The sequence below is a fragment of the Podarcis cretensis genome (assembly GCF_951804945.1).
Source record: "Podarcis cretensis genome assembly, chromosome: 2".
Classification (NCBI taxonomy): domain Eukaryota; kingdom Metazoa; phylum Chordata; class Lepidosauria; order Squamata; family Lacertidae; genus Podarcis; species Podarcis cretensis.
In genome coordinates, this window is record NC_137171.1 from 115,782,162 (window position 1) to 115,803,519 (window position 21,358).

The window sequence follows — 21,358 nt, forward strand, 5'->3', positions numbered from 1 at the left end:
CAGAAGGGGTATTGGGGTGAGCACTGGTTCAAATCGTTGCTCTGCCACAAAGTTTGCTGGCTGCTCTTATAGTAATAATATTATTGTAATAATTTATTATTTATACCCTGCCTATCTGGCTCGGTTTCCCCAGCCACTCTGGGAGGCTTCCAACAGAATATTAAAAACACGATAGAACACCAAACATTAAAAACTTCCCTAAACAGGGCTGCCGTCAGATGTCTTCTAAAAGTCTGATAGTTCTTTGACATCTGATGGGAGGTAGTTCCACGGGGTTGGTGCCACTATCGAGAAGGCCCTCTGCCTGGTTCCCTGTAACTTCAATTCTTGTAGTGAGGGAACCGTCAGAAAGCCCTCGGCATTGGACCTCAACGAGGGTGGAGATGCTCCTTCAGGTATACTGAGCCAAGGCCGTTTAGGGCTTTAAAGGTCAGCACCAACACTTTGAATTGTGCTCGGAAGCATACTGGGAGCCAATGTAGGTCTTTCAGGACCAGTGTTATACGGTCTCGGTGACCACTCCCAGTCACCAGTCTAGTTGTAGTTTCCGGGTCACCTTCAAAGGTAGCCCCACGTAGAGCGCATTGCAGTAGTCCAAGCAGGAGATAACCAGAGCATGTACCGCTCTGGCGAGACAGTCTGCAGGCAGGTAGGGTCTCAGCCTGCATACCAGATGGAGATGGCAGACATCTGCCCTGGACATAGAACTGACCTGTGCCTCCACGGACAGCTGTGAGTCCAAAATGACTCCCAGGTTGCGCACTTGGTCTTTTGGGGGCACAGTTACTCCATTCAGGACCGGGAGTCCTCCACACCTGCCCACCCCATCCCCCCAAAACAGTACTTCTGTCTTGTCAGGATTCAACCTCAAGCCAGTCATGTCCTCTAAACGTGGCCTACCTCTCAGGGCGGTTGTGAAGACAAAAACAGAGGGCGCAGGGCATGTACAGAAAGATTGTAGTGTGTTTTTTTTTAAAAAAAGTAGTTGAAAGGAGAGAGGTGTCACTGCATACATGTTTATAGGTCTGCTAACTACTGACCTACCCGAATGTGAAGTGCTTTGATTATGGTGATAAATAAAAGTCATGCTTTTGTAGAAATACACAGGACAAATCTAAAATATTCATCTAAAACAAGTTTAATAAAAATTGTCAGGGGGAAAAACCCAAACCCCTCTTTAATGCCCTGTATTACAGATCAGCTCACAGAGTCCAGACTTGTGTGGTGAAAGAATTGCTTTCTTGGAAGACAATATATTTCAATACAATTCTAGAGGCAGGTTTAGAAAGGAATGCAGAAAATCATTAACACTACAAAAGAAGCAAACTACAAGCAGCATTTTGATGTCCTTGGCAGAGCGAACAGAAATACTGCAAGAATAATAGATGGAAATGGGCATAAAAATACCATTTTCCATACCCATTATTCCCCATTTCACAATATTATTAGCTGTCTGGGGTGGGGGAGGGAAACAGTTTAGCAACTGTCCGGTTAGTGGTTCAATGTAATGTGTGAATGTGCCTAATGCAAAGGGATTTATGTAAATAAAAGTGAAATGATTTATAAGAATGTTTGTGGATATAACTGAACATTCAGAAGGCTGCAGATTCTCTATCCCTGAACCGCACAGGTCAGTTCACGCATTATCCGCCTGGTATCCAGAAAGGCTTTTAACACAGTAGGTATATTATTATGGGTTGTAATCAGTGCCAGTCCTACTTGACACAGACCTATTGAAACTGATGGACAGTCCTAACTTAAAGGTAAAAGGACCCCTGACCGTTAGGTCCAGTCGTGGCTGACTCTGGGGTTGCGGCGCTCATCTCACTTTATTGGCCAAGGGAGCCGATGTACAGCTTCCGGGTCATGTGGCCAGCATGACTAAGCCGCTTCTGGCAAACCAGAGCAGCGCACGGAAATGCCGTTTACCTTTCCGCCAGAGCGGTACCTATTTATCTACTTGCACTTGACATGCTTTCGAACTGCTAGGTTGGCAGGAGCAGGGACCCAGCAACGGGAGCTCTCCCCGTCACGGGGATTCGAACCGCCGACCTTCTGATCAGCAAGCCCTAGGCTCTGTGGTTTAACCCACAGCGCCACCTGTCTTTAACTTGAAGCGTATGTAACCTGAAGCATATGTAACCCAAGGTACCACTGTACGCAAAGATCACACATGCTTGTGCAGTATAGTGCCGCATTTACATAGGGTGTGCATGTGCTGGAGTCAATCACACAGCCAGATGCTCAAACAATCATATGGTCCTCTCCTGGGCAACTTAAGTGCTACCAGTCTAGGAACACCTTAACCATCTCTTCCACCCTTGGTGTAAACTAAGCAATAGTTTCCCCTGTGTGTGTATCCTGTGTCTAGCAACAAATGATGCACAATGGGAAGTCCCCCCGCCATAGGTTTCCTCCCTGTCTGGGTTCTTTAATGTGCAATAAGGTATGTCACAGAATATTCATAAGGTTTGTCTCCCGCATGACTTCGCCGGTCTGTAATACAGCGTGAGAAGGCTGTGTGTTTATACTGTTTCCCTCAAGCGCAGATTCACTTGGGTTCGAGATGACGAGACTCTGAACCAAAGTTTCCTCCTCAGCCTGAGCGTACGGCCTCAGTCCTGCGTGAGTCCTCCCATGTCTGACAAGGTGCGACCTCCGATTGAAGCTTTTCCCACAGTCCGGACAGCAGTACGGCTTTTCTCCCGTATGGATTCTCTTGTGCCTAACAAAGTGCGACTTCCAGTTAAAGCACTTCCCGCACTCAGAACACTTAAACACCTTCTCTTCTCTCTGGTTGCCCGCGTCCGTTGTAAGGAGCGAGGGACCCCTGTGGCTTTCATCGTTGCCACTCCGGCATTTATATGCTTGACCTCCCGCAACGATCCCCTCATGGACATTCGCGCCGGTTAGATAAAACGGGCCACCGCGGCTGCAGCTCGTGTCGTTGTCCGCACACCTGTATGTCTGTTCCTGCGCATGGATTCCTTCTTGTGGACTGACGCTTGTAATGAGAAGGGAGCAGTGACTGTAGCTGGTCTCCGTGTTTGGCCATTCGTACAGCTGGCCTTCTATATGTGCTTGCCCATGCGAATTCATGCCTGCGACGAGGAGGGAGCCACAACCATAGTCCTTCTCGCCCTCTAAGCATTTATAGGACTGGTTCCCCACATAGAACTGTTCAGGCGGATTCACGTTTGCCACAAGGAGGGAACCGTTTTCGTAGCTCGCTCCGTTACCTGGCCATTTGTAAGGCTGGCCTCCGACATGGGTCGCCCCGTGGGTGTTCAGGTGTGACCTCCGGTTGAAGCACTTCCCACAGATGACGCATTTATATGGCTTCTCTCCCGTGTGGATCCTCTCGTGTCGGAGGAGCTCAGAGGTCTGGCTGAAACTTTTCCCGCAGTCGGCGCAGGAGTAGGGTTTCTCTCCCGTGTGGATCCTCTCGTGCCTCATCAGCTTTGATGACTGATTGAAGCTTTTCCCACAGCTGAAGCACGTAAACGACTTCTCTCCTCTGTGGGCGCTCTCGTGCCGAAGGAGGTTGGAACGGATGCTAAAAATCCTCCCACACTCTGCGCATTCGTAAAGTTCTTTTTCCAGATGGGTTCTCTGGTGTCTATTCAGTTTCGACTTCTCGATGAAGCTCTTCCCACACTTTGCACACTTGTAGGGTCTCTCCCCTGTGTGGGTTCTCTTATGTGTGACAAGGTGCGACTTCCAGTTAAAGCTCTCCCCGCAAACGGGGCACAGGAAGGGCGTCTCTCCTGTGTGGAGTCTCTTATGTGCTAGAAGGGATGAGCTCTGCGTGAAGCTTTTCCCACAGTCTGCACAGGAATAGGGCTTTTCTCCTGTATGGATATTCTCATGTCTAATCAGAGTGGAGGCGTGACTGAAGCTTTTCCCACAGTCCGAACATTTATATGGTCTCTCTCCTGTATGGGTAATCCCGTGTCTAATAAGGTCCGATCGGAAGCTAAAACTTTTCCCGCAGTCGACACACTGATACGGTTTCTCTCCGGAATGCGTCCTCTGGTGCCTGTTACGATTGGACCGCTCGGTGAAGCTTTTCCCACAGTGCACACATTTATATGGCTTCTCGCCTGTGTGGATTCTTTTATGTGCCAGAAGGTTCGAGGCCTGAGCGAAAGTCTTCCCACATTCATTGCACGTCCTTGGGCCCTGAGACCTGCGTTTTCGCTTCCGTGCTGGGCCTTTGCGGAGATCCTGGGGGCCACCCCCACTAGGAATGGCACTAGCCATTCTCCTTGATAGGTGGTGGTCCAGCTGCCTCTCAGCCCTGTGATGATTTAGCACCGTCTCTCTTCTCTCAAGGCACTGGGAAACTGCTTGTCCTGCTAATCCCGGTGATGGCCCCGTTGGTTTGTCTTGCTCAGAACTTTGCATCTGCATATCCTCTTCGTTCGCATCTGCCTGCCCATCACCTGTTGGAAGAAACAGATAATCATGACCTGATGCTTATTCAGAAATGAGTCAGGAGATTTTGGGGGGAAATAACTGAATGGTTTATAACTAGTGGAATGTCTCCAAAAGTAAACAAACGTATTTCACTTACTGGCGAAAACTTAAATCAAAACTATTTGCCTGATCCAACCTGTCTATCCTATTATTAAAAAGGGTAAAGGGACCCCTGACCATTAGGTCCAGTCATGGCCAATCTGGGGTTGCAGCGCTCATCTCGCTTTACTGACCGAGGGAGTTCAGCTTCCAGGTCATGTGGCCAGCATGACTAAGCCGCTTCTGGCAAACCAGAGCAGCGCACGGAAACACCGTTTACCTTCCTGCCGGAGCAGTACCTATTTATCTACTTGCACTTTGACGTGCTTTTGAACTGCTAGGTTGGCAGGAGCAGGGACCGAGGAACGGGAGCTCACCCCGTCGGGGGATTTGAACCGCCGACCTTCTGATCGGCAAGTCCTAGGCTCTGTGGTTTAACCCACAGCACCACCCATGTCCCTCATCCTATTATTATGGGCTGACAAAAACACACCATTTGTATTATACTCTCTCGAGATCCGGTTCTTCTTTTTCTAAAAATTGTACTTTGCCTAAAGTTAGCAAAACGTTTCGCAAATGTTTTGTAATTGCTTTTGTAGTAGGAAGCCAATAAAATCAAATTAAAAGAAGAGGACAGCAGAAATGAGTCGGGAGGATACTGCTGTGGCTTTCGAAAGCTCATGTCACAATAAGGCTGCAATCACACACACACCCCATACTTCGCTGGGAATAAGCCTCAGTGAACTCAGTGGGAGTTAGATCCAAGTAAATACACATAGAATGGCACAGATCACTTTCTGAGTCACCCAGGCAACTCCTAGTTGGGCTGTTTAGCACCTTCTGTTCATAAACTGTCCTGGCTTGCTTCCCAAAGAGTGCTGGCTGCTACTGCAAGGCACATTTCATGCGCTGGGTTTTAAGTAAGAGGCATGAAATGCCCCATGGATACTTCTGTGATAACACAGGTGCCTTAGACCACATTATAGCTTAGCACTGACCAAGTACCTAACTACAGTGGCACCTCAGGTTAAGTACTTAATTCGTTCTGGAGATCCGTTCTTAACCTGAAACTGTTCTTAACCTGAAGCACCACTTTAGCTAATGGGGCCTCCTGCTGCCGCCGCGCCACCAAAGCACGATTTCAGTTCTTAACCTGAAGCACTATTTCTGGGTTAGCGGAGTGTGTAACCTGAAGCGTATGTAACCAGAAGTGTATGTAACCCAAGGTACCACTGTAGTTTCATAGTCTCTTATGAGAAAACAAGGCTGGAACATCATTATAAAAATATAAAATAAATCTAGAAAAGTGACATTTGACACCTGTGTTCCTATGATTACAGAAGGCAAGATGTATCTAGGGGATGGGGAACCCTGGGCCTCCAGAGATCAAATGTGGCCCTCCAAGCCTTTCTATCTGGCCCTCAGGACCCTCCCCAGCAACTTCCCCTCCCTTCACACACTCATGACGCGGCAGCTAAAAAAGCCAATGCAATTCTGGGCTGCATCAATAGGAGTATAGCATCTAGATCAAGGGAAGTAATAGTGCCACTGTATTCTGCTCTGGTCAGACCTCACCTGGAGTACTGTGTCCAGTTCTGGACACCACAGTTCAAGAAGGACACTGACAAACTGGAACGTGTCCAGAGGAGGGCAACCAAAATGGTCAAAGGCCTGGAAACGATGCCTTATGAAGAACGGCTAAGGGAGCTGGGCATGTTTAGCCTGGAGAAGAGGAGGTTAAGGGGTGATATGATAGCCATGTTCAAATATATAAAAGGATGTCACATAGAGGAGGGAGAAAGATTGTTTTCTGCTGCTCCAGAGAAGCGGACACGGAGCAATGGTTCCAAACTACAAGAAAAAAGATTCCACCTAAACATTAGGAAGAACCTCCTGACAGTAAGAGCTGTTTGACAGTGGAATTTGCTGCCAAGGTGTGTGGTGGAGTCTCCTTCTTTGGAGGTCTTTAAGCAGAGGCTTGACAACCATATGTCAGGAGTGCTCTGATGGTGTTTCCTGCTTGGCAGGGGGTTGGACTCGATGGCCCTTGTGGTCTCTTCCAACTCTATGATTCTATGATTCTATGAATCAAGCATTTTGTGTCCTTAAACTCTGATAACGCCTCTTGCCTGCCTGGCTAGAAGACAAGGGTGGGGTGTGGGACTTTGTGCCTATGGCACAAAGGCAAAATTTACATCTATTGCTGAGTCCACCTTTGCCTCTGGCCCCGCCCACCCGCGATGTCCCCACCCCCACCTCAAACAATAAGCATTCTTACTGGGTTGTTTTGGGGTCCCCTCCTCAGTTTACCTACCCCCAATGCCATTTTCTCTGCAGGTCTTGGGTGTCCCCTGAGCCTGCCAATAGCTCCATCTTGTTTGCAGGCAATGCCATTTTGGCTGCCCTAAGCGTCCACACACACAGCACTGAACGTTGCAAACAGAAGTAATTACACATCTAAGACTACCCAGATATCTACTGAGAAAGGATGAAGGGCTCTTTACCCAGAAAGGCCACATTCCCATCGTTCTCCGGCATGATGCTGTTGTGCAGGATTCTTTGATCTGGATCCAGCAGAGGCCCTTGATCGCCGGGGAAATGCACCGCAACCTCTTTGAAATTCACTGGCATCTGAAAGACAACATTGCTGTCCGGTCAGGCTTTGTGCAACGCCTGATTTTCAACCAGCTTTGCATGCAGGGTTAAAATGGGGTCTAGCTCACACCAAGCACCACACCTACACAGCGTTAGAAACTCAGATATATAAGCTGGGCGCCAAATGGCTCCAAGGTTGAGGTCGCCAAAACGGAATGTCCAGTTGCCATTATGGGGCAAGACGGTGCTAAAGTCTTATTTTCCAAATGATGGACGGATTGTGATTGATTCCCAGTTAAACATCTGGCTAGTTCAGATGACAACCTTGACCTAGGGCTCTACAGCGTTGAGAACTTAAAGAAGAAAAACCTCTAGATCCAGGGACAGTCCACATATATATTGGCCTATTCTGACCTCTTTTTCTTTTCTTTTTTTGCAAATTAATTTTTTATTGATTTTCAGTAAACATACATACATTCATAAAATACACATACCGTATATAGGTTACATATTTAACTTAGGCTCTATCATGCCTCTGAGTTCCCTCCATTTCTTTGGTAAGTATCAAATAAAATTCTAATGTCACGTACTTTATATATCATATTATCAACTACACGCTGTAAGAGTTATTCCAACCCTACCAGTGTCTTCAAAGATTTACAATTGTTTCTTATATACATCAAATATTTACTCCAATTTTCTTGAAACTTCTGCTCATCCTGATCTCTTAATTTTCTGGATAGTCTGGCTAGTTCTGCGTAGTCCATCATTTTAACCTGCCAGTCCATTATATTCTGTACTATGTCTGTTTTCCAATTCTGAGCTAATATATTTCTGGCTGCTGTTGTAGCATATAAAAAGAGGTTTTTCTCTTTTTTTCTGCTTTCCTTTCCAATCAATCCCAGTAGAAAAGCTTCAGGTCTTTTTGGGAAAGTATCTTTTTCTTAGTGGTGACTGCTCAGGCTGCACAGAAAAAGCCACTTGGTTCCAGAAATCTGCTTTTGCGGATAAAATATAACTGATAGAATTCTACAGGGTGGGGGTATGTAGTGTGTGAAAACAGCCCAGATCCAAGGTAGATTGAATTGTTTCACTGTCTATTGATCCCTGTGCCACTATTTTATTTCTTGCTGCCACCACCCAGGCCCTGCCTGGGACAATACTGAGTCCAGTCAGGGTTAAATTGAAACATAAGCTTTTGTTTATTTATTGCAGTTTAACAAGTGTGCGGTTTCACGAACAGTATCAGTCAATTACATTCATGGAGTGCCTATCTAGACCTATAACTTTCACTACCTGCTCTTACTCACTAACCACCTCTCAGGTGTTTACTTGTCTGCCTAGACCCTAACTGTTCCTGACTCAGCCTATTTCATTACACTAACTCAAAAAGGTAAAGGTAAAGGTACCCCTGCCCGTACGGGCCAGTCTTGACAGACTCTGGGGTTGTGCGCCCATCTCACTTAAGAGGCCAGGGGCCAGCGCTGTCCGGAGACACTTCCGGGTCACGTGGCCAGCGTGACATTGCTGCGAGCCAGAGCCGCACACGGAAACGCCGTTTACCTTCCCGCTGGTAAGCGGTCCCTATTTATCTACTTGCACCCGGAGGTGCTTTCGAACTGCTAGGTTGGCAGGCGCTGGGACCGAGCAGCGGGAGCGCACCCCGCCGCAGGGATTCGAACCGCCAACCTTTCGATCGGCAAGCCCTAGGCACTGAGGCTTTAACCCACAGCGCCCAAGCATATAATTAAAGCAACCTAAAATAGGTTTAAAAAGAAGACAAATAAACACCCAAGGCAGAGACCATATATATCCATATCTATATCTAGCTGCGAAAGCTTGTCGAGACAAAAATGTCTCCGATCGTTTCCAGAAACTACAAATAGTTGGCACCTGTCATCTCCAGGGGTGTTCCCCCAAAACAGAAGCAGCCACAGTGGGAACCCTGCTCCCAGTTGCTTCTGCTATTTTCAGAACTTCTCTCCCGTAGAATTCAGTGACCCCATGTAAGGCGTAAGGCGGTCTCTCCATTAGTAAACAGAAACAACAAACAGCTCACATCCCACTTCGAGATCATCAGGACCAAACGTGCCCAGCAAGGACCGCCCAGCTATCCATCCATCCGCAGCCCTCTTCCGCCTTGACCCACAAAGACTGTGCACACCCACCGTCCGTTTAAAGCGCATGCCACCCACCAAACAAAGAACCATGGGATGAGATGCTGGGAACTGTACTATGTGAGGGACACCTCTCGGGATTCTGGGGGGGGGGTGCTTTAAATGGGTTGGCAGCCAAAGAAAGGCAGAGGGCATCACCCTGAACGCGCCCCGCTGGCTGGGTTGCACGTGGTCCCTGCGCAGCGCCGGAAAGAGCGCCCCGTCTCCGGCGCAATGGAGTCGCTGGGAATCGGAAGGCCGAGGATCCCGCTCTCCCATTTCCCTGCCCACCTACCCAAGTCCCTTCTCGCTGCCTTGCTCCATGCTGGCACCCTCTGTTCCCACGGCAAAACAAAACAAACTCCTCCTCTTCCTTCGCCTTTCTTTCTTTCTCACCCACATCTAAAGTACTGATCCAGCCCAGATCCACTCACTGCGTCCTGGAGAGCGCGCGCCAGTCTGGATGCAAAATAAGTTCGGGAATCGAGGGGTTTCTTTCCCCTCCCGGAGATCTGTTGTCTCTTTGCTCTGCCTCTGTCCCTATAGGAAGCTCAACCCCGCCGGACTGAGCAGAAAGGATTCCGGAGGGCAAACTCCTCCCCTCTCCTCGGTCCCCAGGCAGGAGCTGGGGACCATCTGGTCATCCAACAGCCAAGAAACGTGATTTGTGGCGGCCCCAATGACTTCTCCCCCCCCCCAACAACCCACCGCCTTCTCAGCCGACCAGCGCAACCCTTGTCTGCATCTAGGACGGCAGCCTAACAGGAGCGGAGGGTGTTGCGGGTGAGGAATCGGAAGCTGATGCGCAAAACTGCAGCAGACCCTCACCCAAGTTCAGAATGAGAAAGGAGGCATTGCCTTATCAACGGGACCAGGAAATGTTTGAAAGGCTGGAGGCCAGGTCTGTCAGCAGCTAGCTAGTACAGTGGTACCTCGGGTTACATGCGCTTCAGGTTACAGACTCCGCAAATCCAGAAATAGTACCTCGGGTTAAGAACTTTGCTTCAGGATGAGAACAGAAATCATGCTCCGGCGGCATGGCGGCAGCTGGAGGCCCCATTAGCTAAAGTGGTGCTTCAGGTTAAGAACAGTTTCAGGTTAAGAATGGACCTCCGAAACGAATTCAGTACTTAACCCGAGGTACCACTGTAAAGGTAAAGGGCCCCTGACAGTTATGTCCAGTCGCAGACGACTCTGGGGTTGCGCCGCTCATCTCGCTTTACTGGCTGAGGGAGCCGGCGTTTGTCCACAGACAGTTTTTCCGGGTCATGTGGCCAGCATGACCAAGTCACTTATGGCGCAACAGAACACCGAAAGCAGAGCAGTGCATGGAAACGCCATTTACCTTCCTGCCAGAGCGGTACCTATTTATCTACTTGCACTTTGATGTGCTTTCGAACTGCTAGGTTGGCAGGAGCTGGGACCGAGCAACGGGAGCTCATCCCGTTGCGGGTATTTGAACCACCGACCTTCTGATCGGGAAGCCCAAGAGGCTCAGTGCTACTAGAAGAAGCCAAATGGAGCCTCCAGGGCCAGTGACAGTATATCTCTGAATTACCAGATTGTAGGAGCAAAGAATAGGGGACTGCTGCAGCATTGCACCAGGAGAGTCCCAGTCCTGCGTTCTGTTCCACAGGGGTCAGCCAGATACATATAGGAAACACAAACATGACCTGTACATTCCCTAGTGTGAAAAGATTCAGAAGCATTACCTTAGCTTGTTTTATTATTATTATTAATTATATTTATTGATCACTTTCCACAAGATGGCTCAAAGCGACTTACAGATCTACAAAATACAGAACTTGATAATCGATTAAAAAAATTTACACAGGAAAAATGCAATGAAAAAAAAATCCTAAAAGTGCTAATCCAGCAACTATAATAAGGGCGGGGGGGGGGGGTTGGGGTTGGGCTAAGATGGCTCTCGAGGTCCCTTCCAAGTCTACAATTCTATGATTCTGTTGAACCCTACCGCACCTCACTAAAAGATGAACACCACACTTTCTAGTTTACAGTAAGCCATAGTTTGTGAAGCAGGCTATGGTGTGGTGCAATCAAATGCATGCAAACTTAGAGTTAAATAATTAACAGTTACTTGGGATATATTGCAAGGACTTAGCTTTTTGCCCAGGCTTTTCCTGACCCAGAAGACTGGACCTTGTTTTATGTGCTTGAAACCCCCAAGCCTGATCCCTGAAACGTAACGTAAATTGCAGGCTTACTATACTTAAAATAACAAGCAGTATATATGTGTTAATGTGTGTACAGGACTGGAGCCTGCCATTCATAAAAAGCTGTTTTTCCTCCAATATATGGTAATGACCCAGTGGTTTGTGCACATCCGAGAACCTCCCACTGAGACTTTTCATGATTTATTGAAGTCCTGGAGTCTGGGCTGCTCTCACCATAAAGCAAAATGAAGCATTGTTTGGGGGAGGAGATTCAAAGGAAACTTAATCTCTGTGCCTTATTTTTTACAAATCAGCTGGAAGATCAGAAGCCTGCCTTATCCAATGTCATGTTTTTTTTTTTATCTACCTAGCTAGGCCTGGGGACGCAGGTGGCGCTGTGGGTTAAAGCCTCAGCGCCTAGGGCTTGCCGATCGAAAGGTCGGCGGTTCGAATCCCTGCGGCGGGGTGCGCTCCCGCTGCTCGGTCCCAGCGCCTGCCAACCTAGCAGTTCGAAAGCACCTCCGGGTGCAAGTAGATAAATAGGGACCGCTTACCAGCGGGAAGGTAAACGGCGTTTCCGTGTGCGGCTCTGGCTCGCCAGAGCAGCGATGTCACGCTGGCCACGTGACCCGGAAGTGTCTCCGGACAGCGCTGGCCCCTGGCCTCTTAAGTGAGATGGGCGCACAACCCCAGAGTCTGTCAAGACTGGCCCGTACGGGCAGGGGTACCTTTACCTTTAGGGACGCAGGTGGCGCTGTGGGTTAAAGCCTCAGCGCCTAGGACTTGCCGATCGAAAGGTCGGCGGTTCGAATCCCTGCGGCGGGGTGCGCTCCCGCTGCTCGGTCCCAGCGCCTGCCAACCTAGCAGTTCGAAAGCACCTCCGGGTGCAAGTAGATAAATAGGGACCGCTTACCAGCGGGAAGGTAAACGGCGTTTCCGTGTGCGGCTCTGGCTCGCCAGAGCAGCGATGTCACGCTGGCCACGTGACCCGGAAGTGTCTCCGGACAGCGCTGGCCCCTGGCCTCTTAAGTGAGATGGGCGCACAACCCCAGAGTCTGTCAAGACTGGCCCGTACGGGCAGGGGTACCTTTACCTTTACCTTTAGCTAGGCCTGGGTGATGGGGCCCTTCCATCTCTACAATTCTATGATTCAGTCTTTCCCCTGTCCTTCCTAGGTGAATAATAATAATAATAAATTTTTATTTATATCTCGCCTTCCCCGGCCAGAGCCGGGCTCAGGGCGGCTAACACCAGTAAAATTACAAAAAAAAATACCCAACACAAAACCCCAATTTAAAATACAGGTTAAAATATAATTTAAAATTCAGCCTCATTTTAAAAGTAGCCCATAGATCCAAACCATAAGGGGAGGGAAACATAAGGGTCACACTGAGTCCAAACCAAAGGCCAGGTGGAACAGCTCTGTCTTGCAGGCCCTGCGGAAAGATGTCAAGTCCCGCAGGGCCCTAGTCTCTTGTGACAGAGCGTTCCACCAAGTCGGGGCCAGTACTGAAAAGGCCCTGGCCCTAGTTGAGACCAACCTAACCACCTTGCGACTTGGGACCTCCAAGGTGTAGAATCATAGATGCCACAAGAAGCACAGGGAGATGCCCTGTGCTTCACCACAGAGCCATGGCCTTTAACAGTGCAACGAAAGACTGCAGAAACCCTCTATCAACTCCACCACTTCTACGATTTATTAAACTTATATATACCACCCTTCCTCCCTGATGAGCCCAGGGTGGCAAACAAACGATAAAACAATAAAAACATATTTAAAGCAATTTCAGCATACAGAGGCAAACTGGGGAAGATCTCAGCTTAAAAGGTCTGATTGTCCTAACATGAGAGAATTGGGATTTCAGGGCTACCTTCAGGCACCACAACTTTCATATTTATTTATTTTTTGCCGCGTTGCACACCTAGAGAGGCGGGGACTGCTGGCTCCGCCAATCAGAACGATGGGGTAAGTTACAAAGGAAGTTTGCAAATTCCTACAACAATCCTGCGGCACCACGGAGGGGTGGGTTGGAGAGAGAGAAAGAAAGAAAGAGAGAGAGAAAGAGAGAGAGGGAGGGAGGGAGGCCTGATGGGAAATGCAGTCCAATGCCCCTTTAAGGACCAAAGGACCTACCCAAAGGAGAACTACATTGTGCGGGAGCCTAAGGAAGGAATAGTTTTAAAAATCGAGGTGTCAGATTGCACCCCTTGGGTGCAATTGGAGAGGTCTGGTTTCCTCTGTCCCCTAAATCTAGCTGGGGAAACAAGGAACGGGGGGGAGAGGAATGCCAGACAAGAAAAAGAAAAGCTGATACTGAAATGGGATGAACTTGAAGCCTAGCCGCTAGTCCTTAGGAATGTGAACGGCTCCCCCCCCCCCCCACCCTCAGTCTGGCTCCTAAAATATATTTTGCCCTGGTCTTTTCCAAATTTCACTATAGGGAGGGTTTTACAGTTGCAGAAAGGAGCTTGTTCCATTGATGCACCCCCGAGTTTCCCAGGCAGCTGAGAGCTGGGCGCAAAAGGGGCTTTTGCTTGGGGAGCCTGTACCTTACATCGCGGTGTTTGCGGCGCAATTCCGAGCAGCTCAAGCCAAACGGGGGTCCCCTTTTGGAGAGGTCACAGAGACGACGACGAAGACAGGCCAGATAGACTGAATAAACTGCAAATCAGGGGGCGGGGGGGGGGAGAGAGGAGAGAGAAAAATTTTCCTAACTCTTATTATGATACAGGGACGTGCCCCCACGCTCCTGGCACGAGCATGCGCGCTCGCAACCGGCGAAGAGCCTCTTGTGCCCTTACTTTGCCCACACTTGCCTTTTGTGATGTTGCGTTCGGGGGAGCGAGGGGGGGGGGGCGCGGCCGCATTTGTGCATCGCCAAAGAGGAAATTCAGCAACACACACACACCCCAAATGGGAGGAAAGAGAAGGACAAAAGAGGGCACAGATTTGCAAATACAAATTTGCATGGGTAAATGGAAATTTGGAAATCATTGCTGTAGTTTGAATAGGGCAGTCACAGTGGGGGAGATTTGTGGCCTGAGCGACTCCGCTCAGGGGAATTATTATTTCTTCTTCCTCTTCTTTCTCTTCTTCTTCTTCTTCTTCTTCTTCTTCTTCTTCTTCTTCTTCTTCTTCTTCTTCGCCACCTGTCTGACTGGGTTGCCCCGGCAACTTGCTTTGACCTTAAAAAGGCAGAGACCCAGTGATGGAAAACCACTGAACAACTATCTCACATTAACAAGACATCTGAAGGCAGCCCTGTTTAGCGAAGTTTTTAATGACTGATGTATTTTTAATCTTTTGTTGGAAGCCGCTGAGTGGGCGGGGTATAAATAATAAATTATTATTATTATTACTACTACTACTACTACTGGATAGCTGGCCTTGGTGAAGATTTGATGTTTTCACCCCCCAAAAGTTTTTGATTTGAGTTTCTACTGAAATGAGGCTGCATTTTAATGTTGTACTTTAATCTTGTTTTTAAGTTGTATTTTAATCAATTGTTTTATACTTGGTGTTAGCCGCCCTGAGCCCGGTCTTGGCTGGGGAGGGCGGGGTATAAATAAAATGTATTATTATTTATTATTATTACTACTACTGAGATTCCAGATCTCACTGTGTTACAGTTCCCACCATTGCTGATCATAAGCTATGATTGTTGGGGTCCTTTCCGACTCTACAATGGACTATTCCGAGCTTTGCTTGCATGATGCAAGACAAGCCCAACCCCTAGTCGGAGTGACACCTGCCAACCTTGTGCCTTCATTTTGTACTACAGTTCCCACCCACCCCGTCTCAGCCTCAGAAGCTATAATGGCACGACCAGTTTGGATACTGTGCTCCTTAAAGTGGGTGATGGTGGGGAGGGCACCCCTTCCTGCTTCAGCTCAGGCATCAAAATGTCTTGATCAGTTGCTGCAAGAGAAAACCACAACTCCTGTATTGGGATTTGTCACAAGAATGTGCCAAAATAAAACACAATATTTTCTATAGGGCCATACCACCGCTAAGGGGTGTGTACTGTGGATTAGGAGATGCACCCTCGATACAACCTGCAGTTGGAAGTCCAAATTTTATTTGCATTTATGGAATCAGAGAATCGTAGAGTTGGCTCCCAAACTTTTTTGAACCCCCGCTTCTATAAACTTGTTCCCATTGGTCCCCACCTCACCCCAACCGTATAAAAAGCGTTGTTAAGAATAGCGGTTTGTACGGCCCACTAAGGAAGACAAATAAAAGCACAATAAAATTCACAGCAGCAACAATTAATTGCACATTTATTCCAAATCCAAATTCAAGTATTTAATAAATTCAACAAAACTGATGGACTTGATTCAGCGATACCGCCTGCTTTGGGAACCCCTGCTTCAAAACAATAGCATAATGTTCAAATTAGCATCTATTCTGCTTCACACACAAGTGTGTAAACTGGTTACTTCGTCATGGCCAGGGAGAGGTCCTGTTATGTTGAGATTCTGTTGCCAGGGATGATCAGAGCTTCTCAGAGTCAAAGCTCATCAAATAGACTAGCGATCTACCATGGTGGATGAGAGGCTCGCATCACTTGCTCCCCTACCCATCGAGTATGGCATTGTCTAAAACCTCAACCCTTCAGCCATGACACTGCCCCTTGGAGGTTTCCAAACAGAGGTTGGATGGCCATCTGTCAGCGATGCTGTAACCGAGATCCCTGCATTGCTATTCTATGATTTGCACAAGCCAAAGTTTGAAAAATACACATTCTGAGCAGTGGCAGCGCTCTGGGCCATGCAGAACCACCACAGATTTCACTAACGTTTTTGTTTCGTTTCGTTATCCTTTGGTAAGCATTCTTTATTTTAGAATATCCACCTTGCCTGGGTTTAAAAATAATAAAGAAGAAAAAAGGTCTCTGGCTAACCTCATACAGTCCATGCCCTTATTTTATTATTACAGCAATTATACAGTATCCCAAGCACTAAGTGCTTCTTAATGTTGCCTCAGAGTAAAGCTGTGTTCTGCTGGTTTTTACCTGGTGCAAGTGGAAATTGAAACATATTTTGAAGCTAACTGAGGGGAAACCATTCTTGTAGGTGGCAAATCCAAACAGTCTGGATAACTTTGGAAAAACAAGGTTACAAGCGCTTGCCTTTTGCTACCCTGTTACTATCTATTTCAGTTACCGGTATATACCACCTTTATAGCAGTGTATCTCTATTTCCTCACATCCAGAAACGCAAGGGCTTTCACTCTTGCTAGAAGCTCGGCCTTGCCCTCACCGGCTCCAGAAGGCTCCTATAGAAGGGTCCTATATGCACAGAAACTTTGCACCTGCCCATTATGGGAAATAGGAAGCCTTGAACATATATTTTTTTAGATGTCAGGGGCTCAGGAGCAGAGGCACAGGGAAGAGAGGAGATGGAGAGCGAAGGGGAAGAATCCGAGGGGAGCGTAGGAGAAGAGGACAGTGGACCGAGGGATTCCATGAGCCTCTCCAGCGAATCGGAAGATTCACAGAAGGGGGCGCCAGTGGCCAGGGGTAGGGGGTTCCCAAGGGGAATGCCCCAGGAGCAAGGGGGCAGCAGGGACTCCCAGAGCAGTAGCTGGAAATCAGGACCAGCTTCCCCACCAGAGCAGAGTGGGGGGGAAGAGTCCCAAGGATCGGGGCCAGTGCATTCCCCACCAGGGAGAGAAGATAAGGCAGGGCTGACCACGCCTCCATCAGAAAGTCGGACAACGGAGGAGAGGTCAGATCCGGCCAGTGTCCCGGAAGAGGGAAGCAGTGACCGAAGTACTGTAACGGTTAGGAGAAAGGTCACTGGGCTGGCGCGAGAGGCAAGTTCAAGTGTACAGGAGCGCAGGACAGCAGAGAATGAGGATTGGGAACCGGGTCCTAAAGCCCGCCGGAGGGAGGGGGAGAAGCTAAGCGACTCAGCTTCGGAAGAGTCCAGAAAGGGCAATGCCCCAGCGGGCAGGAGGACCCAGAGGAGGAGAGAGCAGCGTAAAAGGTGGAGCAGGGCTAGGATCTTAAACTGGTGTCATAGGGGAGGAGACTCAGATGGGACTTCGCCGATCTAGGGTTTAAGACGTAGGGCTGCACGCTGTGGCTTTGAAATGGAAACTGAACTTCAATAAAGACTTTTGTACATTACTACAGCCTAGCGTTGGTCCTCTGTGAGCTGGGACCTAGAGGCAGCTCTGACAGATGTCCTTTTTATTTTGAGATTCATAGAGACACCACTGACCCTTTGCTGAAGAGTCTAAACTTAATTCTCTCCTCTTAGGCACAGATCATAAGACGACCTGGCTGGTAGCCAGATTCTGCGCCCAGATTTGTAGGCACAGATCATCCTCTAGAATAAAATAGCTTACTAGGGAAATGCTGAAGTCGCCCTTTGGGGCGCCCCAGGGTCAATTTTTTATGGTAGCCCAAATCTCAGTTGTACGGGTGTATGTATATATCTCAATTTTAACTCATGTGCTGTTACTGCAATCTGCTCCGATTGTATATTTTATCTTTATGAACACTGTTTTTATTGTGTTATGTCAGTGTTTCCCAACCTGGTGTCTCCAGCTGTTTTCAGACCACAGTTCCCATTATTCCTGGCTACTGGTCTTGCTAGCTAAGGATGATGGGAGTTGTAGTCCAAAAACAGCTGGAGACCCAAGGTTGGGAAACACTGTGTTATGTTATGTGAGCTGGTCTTTGACCGTAATAAATTATCTACCTCTACCACTTTTATCTTCCAAGGAGTTCCTCCTCCCCATTTTACCCTCACAACAACCCTGTGAGTTAGGTTAAGCTAAGAGACGGTGACTGGACCGCGGTCACCCAGTGAGCTTCATGGCTGAGCGGGGATTCAAACCCTGGTCTCCCTGGTCCTAGTCCAAGACTCTAACCATTACGCCAGTTTGGTACCAGAAAAGTAGTAGGTCATTAGATATTTAATTATGCTTTAAACAACTGGAGCATTAAGGGGTTTTTAAGCAGAGGTTGGATGACCACCTGTCATGGATACTTTAGCTGAGATTCCTACATTGGAGGGGGTTGGACTAGATGACCCCGGGATCCCTTCCAACTCTACAATTCTATGAAAACACACGTAATAAACAGGAGAGGAAGAACTGTGGATTGCCACGTTTTCAGTGCCACCAGTGCTGGCTCCAGGATTTGGGGGGGCGTGTCCTCAGAACGACACCCCCCAGGAGCTTGTTGGTTTCTGCTCTCTTCACTGTGCAGCGAAGTGCTTGTCACGAGACGGGTGTTTACATTCCACAGTCTGTGCTGTTGGAGTTTCTCACGGGAAAGGAGACTGGATGTGACGTACACTGGTTTCCTGTTTTTCACAGTTCTCTCCGTGCTTTAGAGGAGAGAGGATGCTTTCTCTGCTCCGGCAGAGGCAAGATGTTTTTCTGTAACCTACCAGCTTTGAAGTGTAAATAAAGTAATATAGAGTATGTGGCACGTACTCCTCATCATTCCGCTGTGCACGGGACACTGCAAATTCAACAGAGCTCCCCACCTCATCTGGAGAGAAAGGACATACAAACTGGGAGTTCTGTTCTTTTTGGATACTCTGCGCAAAGTAGAAATAATAGACTTGTTAAGCACAGAGGGACCTCTAGTCCTGGGGCCTAGCAGAAGCCCAATCTTGCCACCCTCTGGAGCTGGCCCTGAGTGCCACCACTAAAAACGCCCTGTCTCTTGCACCTGCCTCCCACAAAGGCAGGGTAAAATGCAAGAACTCTGAGGCTGGTCTTAAAGTTTGGGCAGGGGGGGGAAGTTCTTGAGGTATCACAGACCTAGTTGCGGAAGAGGCTTGACATTTCATTTAATCTCTCCTCTGTGGTGGGTTCTCTCATGAACAAGAAGCTGAATTCGTTGAATGAAGCTCTTGTCACAGTCCAGACATTTGTAGGGTTTTTCCCCAGTGTGGGTTCTATAATGATTAAGAAGGTGCTCTCGCCGACTCAAGTATTTCCCACAGATATCACATCTATACAGTTTCGCTTCAGCTTGGATTCTCGGATGATTAAGAAGATTGGATTGATCGCTGAAGCTTCTTCCACAGACCGCACACTGATACGGTTTCTCTCCTGTGTGGGTTCTCTCGTGCGTACTGCAGCGCCATTTGTTAACATAGCTTTTCCCACAGATTGAGCACGGATAGGGCCTGTCTCCTGCGTGGTTCCTCTCGTGTCTAATAAGGTGGTAGCTCTCTCTGAAACTTTCCCCGCAGACGGCGCATTTGTAGGGCCTCTCCTCTGCGTGGGCTTTGAGCTGTCGACAAAACTTTTCCCACAGTCTGAGCATCAGTACGGCTTCTCCCTGGTGTGGCTTCTCTGATGTTTGGTGAGAGACGACGTGTGGCCAAAGCATTTCCCGCAGAGAGAACATTTATACGGCTTCTCGCCCGTGTGGATTCTCTGATGTTTAGCAAGGCATGATGTGCTGCTGAAGCCTCTCCTGCAGGAGGAGCAACTATAGGGTTTCTTCCCTGTATGGCTTCTCTCATGTACAACAAGGTGAGCTCTAGCAATGAACTCTTTCCCACAGGTGGAGCATGAATATGGCTTTCCCCCCGTGTGGATTCTCTCATGTATAGGGAGGGCGGACAGTTGTGTGAAGGTTTTCTCGCACCACGAACATTTGTAGAGTTTCTCACCTGTGTGCATGGGCATGTGCCTAACAAGGTGTGATCTCCACTGGAAGCTTTTCCCACAGTGCGAACACTGGAAGCCATTTTCCTCAGTGTGACGCATCATGTGCCTAAAAAAGGCTGAGCTCTGGACAAAGGTTTCCCCACAAGCTGCACATTTGTATGGTTTCTCGCCTATGTGGTTAGGCATGTGCCTAACAAGCTGTGACCTCCGCCTGAAGCTTTTCCCACAGTGCGGACACTTATGGCCTCTTTCGCTTGTGTGGTGCACCATGTGCCTGAGAAGCGCCGAGCTCTGGATGAAGGTTTTCCCACATGCGGTACATTTATAAGGTTTCTCTCCTGTGTGGGTTCTCTCGTGGATGACGAGGTGCGACGCTTGGCCAAAGCTCTTCTTGCAGACGGCACGGCAATAGAGTTTCTCTCCCATGTGGGTCCTCTCGTGCCTGGCAAGGTGGGATCTCCAGGTGAAGACTTTCTCACAGCAAGAGCACCTGTACTCTTTCTTCCCTGCATCAGCCCCCTTTTGCTCATGTTCTGCTGGAACACACAGAGAAGAACGACACAAAATTATGCTGTGACCGAGTGCTCACTTCCATTATATCCCCACACAAGTCTGACCGCAACATGTGTGCTGTGGCCAGTTCTGGGCAATGAGCTATAAGGAGAATGGCAGACCCATCGGTATGGGTTTAAACCAGGGGTAGGGAAACTGTGGGCCTGCAGACGGCGCTAGACTCCAATTCCTGTCATCCCTTGTTAAAGATAATGATTTAATTCCCTGAAATGGGAATGTTTACTTATGTTAAATTACAGTGGTACCTCTGGTTAAGAACTTAATTCATTCTGGAGGTCCGTTCTTAACATGAAACTTTCTTAACCTGAGGTACCACTTTAGGGAACCACTGAGGTACCCGTTTAGGGAAGCTTTTAATGTTTAACAGACCACTGTACTTTGTTGGAAGCCGCCCAGGGTGGCTGGGGAGACCCAGCCAGATGGGCGGGGTATAAATAAAAAATTATTATTATTATAGCTAATGGGGCTTCCTGCTGCCGCTCCGCCACCGGAGCACAATTTCTGTTCTCATCCTGAAGCAAAGTTCTTAACCCGAGGTAATATTTCTGGGTTAGCAGAGTCTGTAACCTGAAGGGTCTGTAACCCAAGGTACCACTGTACTGTGTACTTCTAACATGGGTTTTTTTCCCTCCTCTGGCAGTAGCTCTCATGTGATTGGCTGACTGTGAATCACATGAGAGAGGCATTCCTTTCTG

At 48.3% G+C, this 21,358-nt stretch overlaps 1 protein-coding gene and 1 long non-coding RNA gene across 3 annotated transcripts; both read right to left on the minus strand.

Moving 5' to 3' along the window:
* Window positions 1-1,104: 1,104 nt before the first annotated feature.
* LOC307206342 (uncharacterized protein) lies at window positions 1,105-21,326 on the minus strand. 2 transcript variants are annotated; one of them, XM_079959545.1, is made up of 5 exons: window positions 21,231-21,326; window positions 20,093-20,623; window positions 13,999-14,105; window positions 7,023-7,149; window positions 1,105-4,445 (listed from the first exon to the last, which is right to left on the minus strand). In XM_079959545.1, the coding sequence occupies exons 1-5, from the start codon at window positions 21,277-21,279 to the stop codon at window positions 2,452-2,454; spliced, it is 2,808 nt and encodes a 935-aa protein (XP_079815671.1). In that variant the 5' UTR covers window positions 21,280-21,326; the 3' UTR covers window positions 1,105-2,451. The 2 variants fall into 2 exon arrangements, with proteins under 2 accessions (XP_079815671.1, XP_079815672.1); XM_079959546.1 differs by lacking the exons at window positions 13,999-14,105; window positions 21,231-21,326 and having other exon boundaries at window positions 1,106-4,445; window positions 20,093-20,308.
* On the minus strand, window positions 15,697-19,694 carry LOC307209280. The gene is made up of 2 exons (XR_013835506.1): window positions 19,173-19,694; window positions 15,697-16,070 (listed from the first exon to the last, which is right to left on the minus strand). It is a non-coding gene; the product is annotated as an uncharacterized lncRNA (long non-coding RNA).
* Window positions 21,327-21,358: the final 32 nt, after the last annotated feature.

Excerpts from the sequence above, each read along its gene's own strand:
- LOC307206342 (XM_079959545.1), bottom strand. The coding sequence starts at position 21,279 with ATGTTAGAAGTACACAGTACAGTGGTACCTTGGGTTACAGACCCTTCA. Across the intron at positions 14,106-20,092 it reads GCACATGCCCATGCACACAG|TTTATTCAGTCTATCTGGCC; the intron begins GTGAGAAACTCT and ends CCTGATTTGCAG. Across the intron at positions 4,446-7,022 it reads TGGGAATGTGGCCTTTCTGG|GTGATGGGCAGGCAGATGCG; the intron begins GTAAAGAGCCCT and ends TTCTTCCAACAG.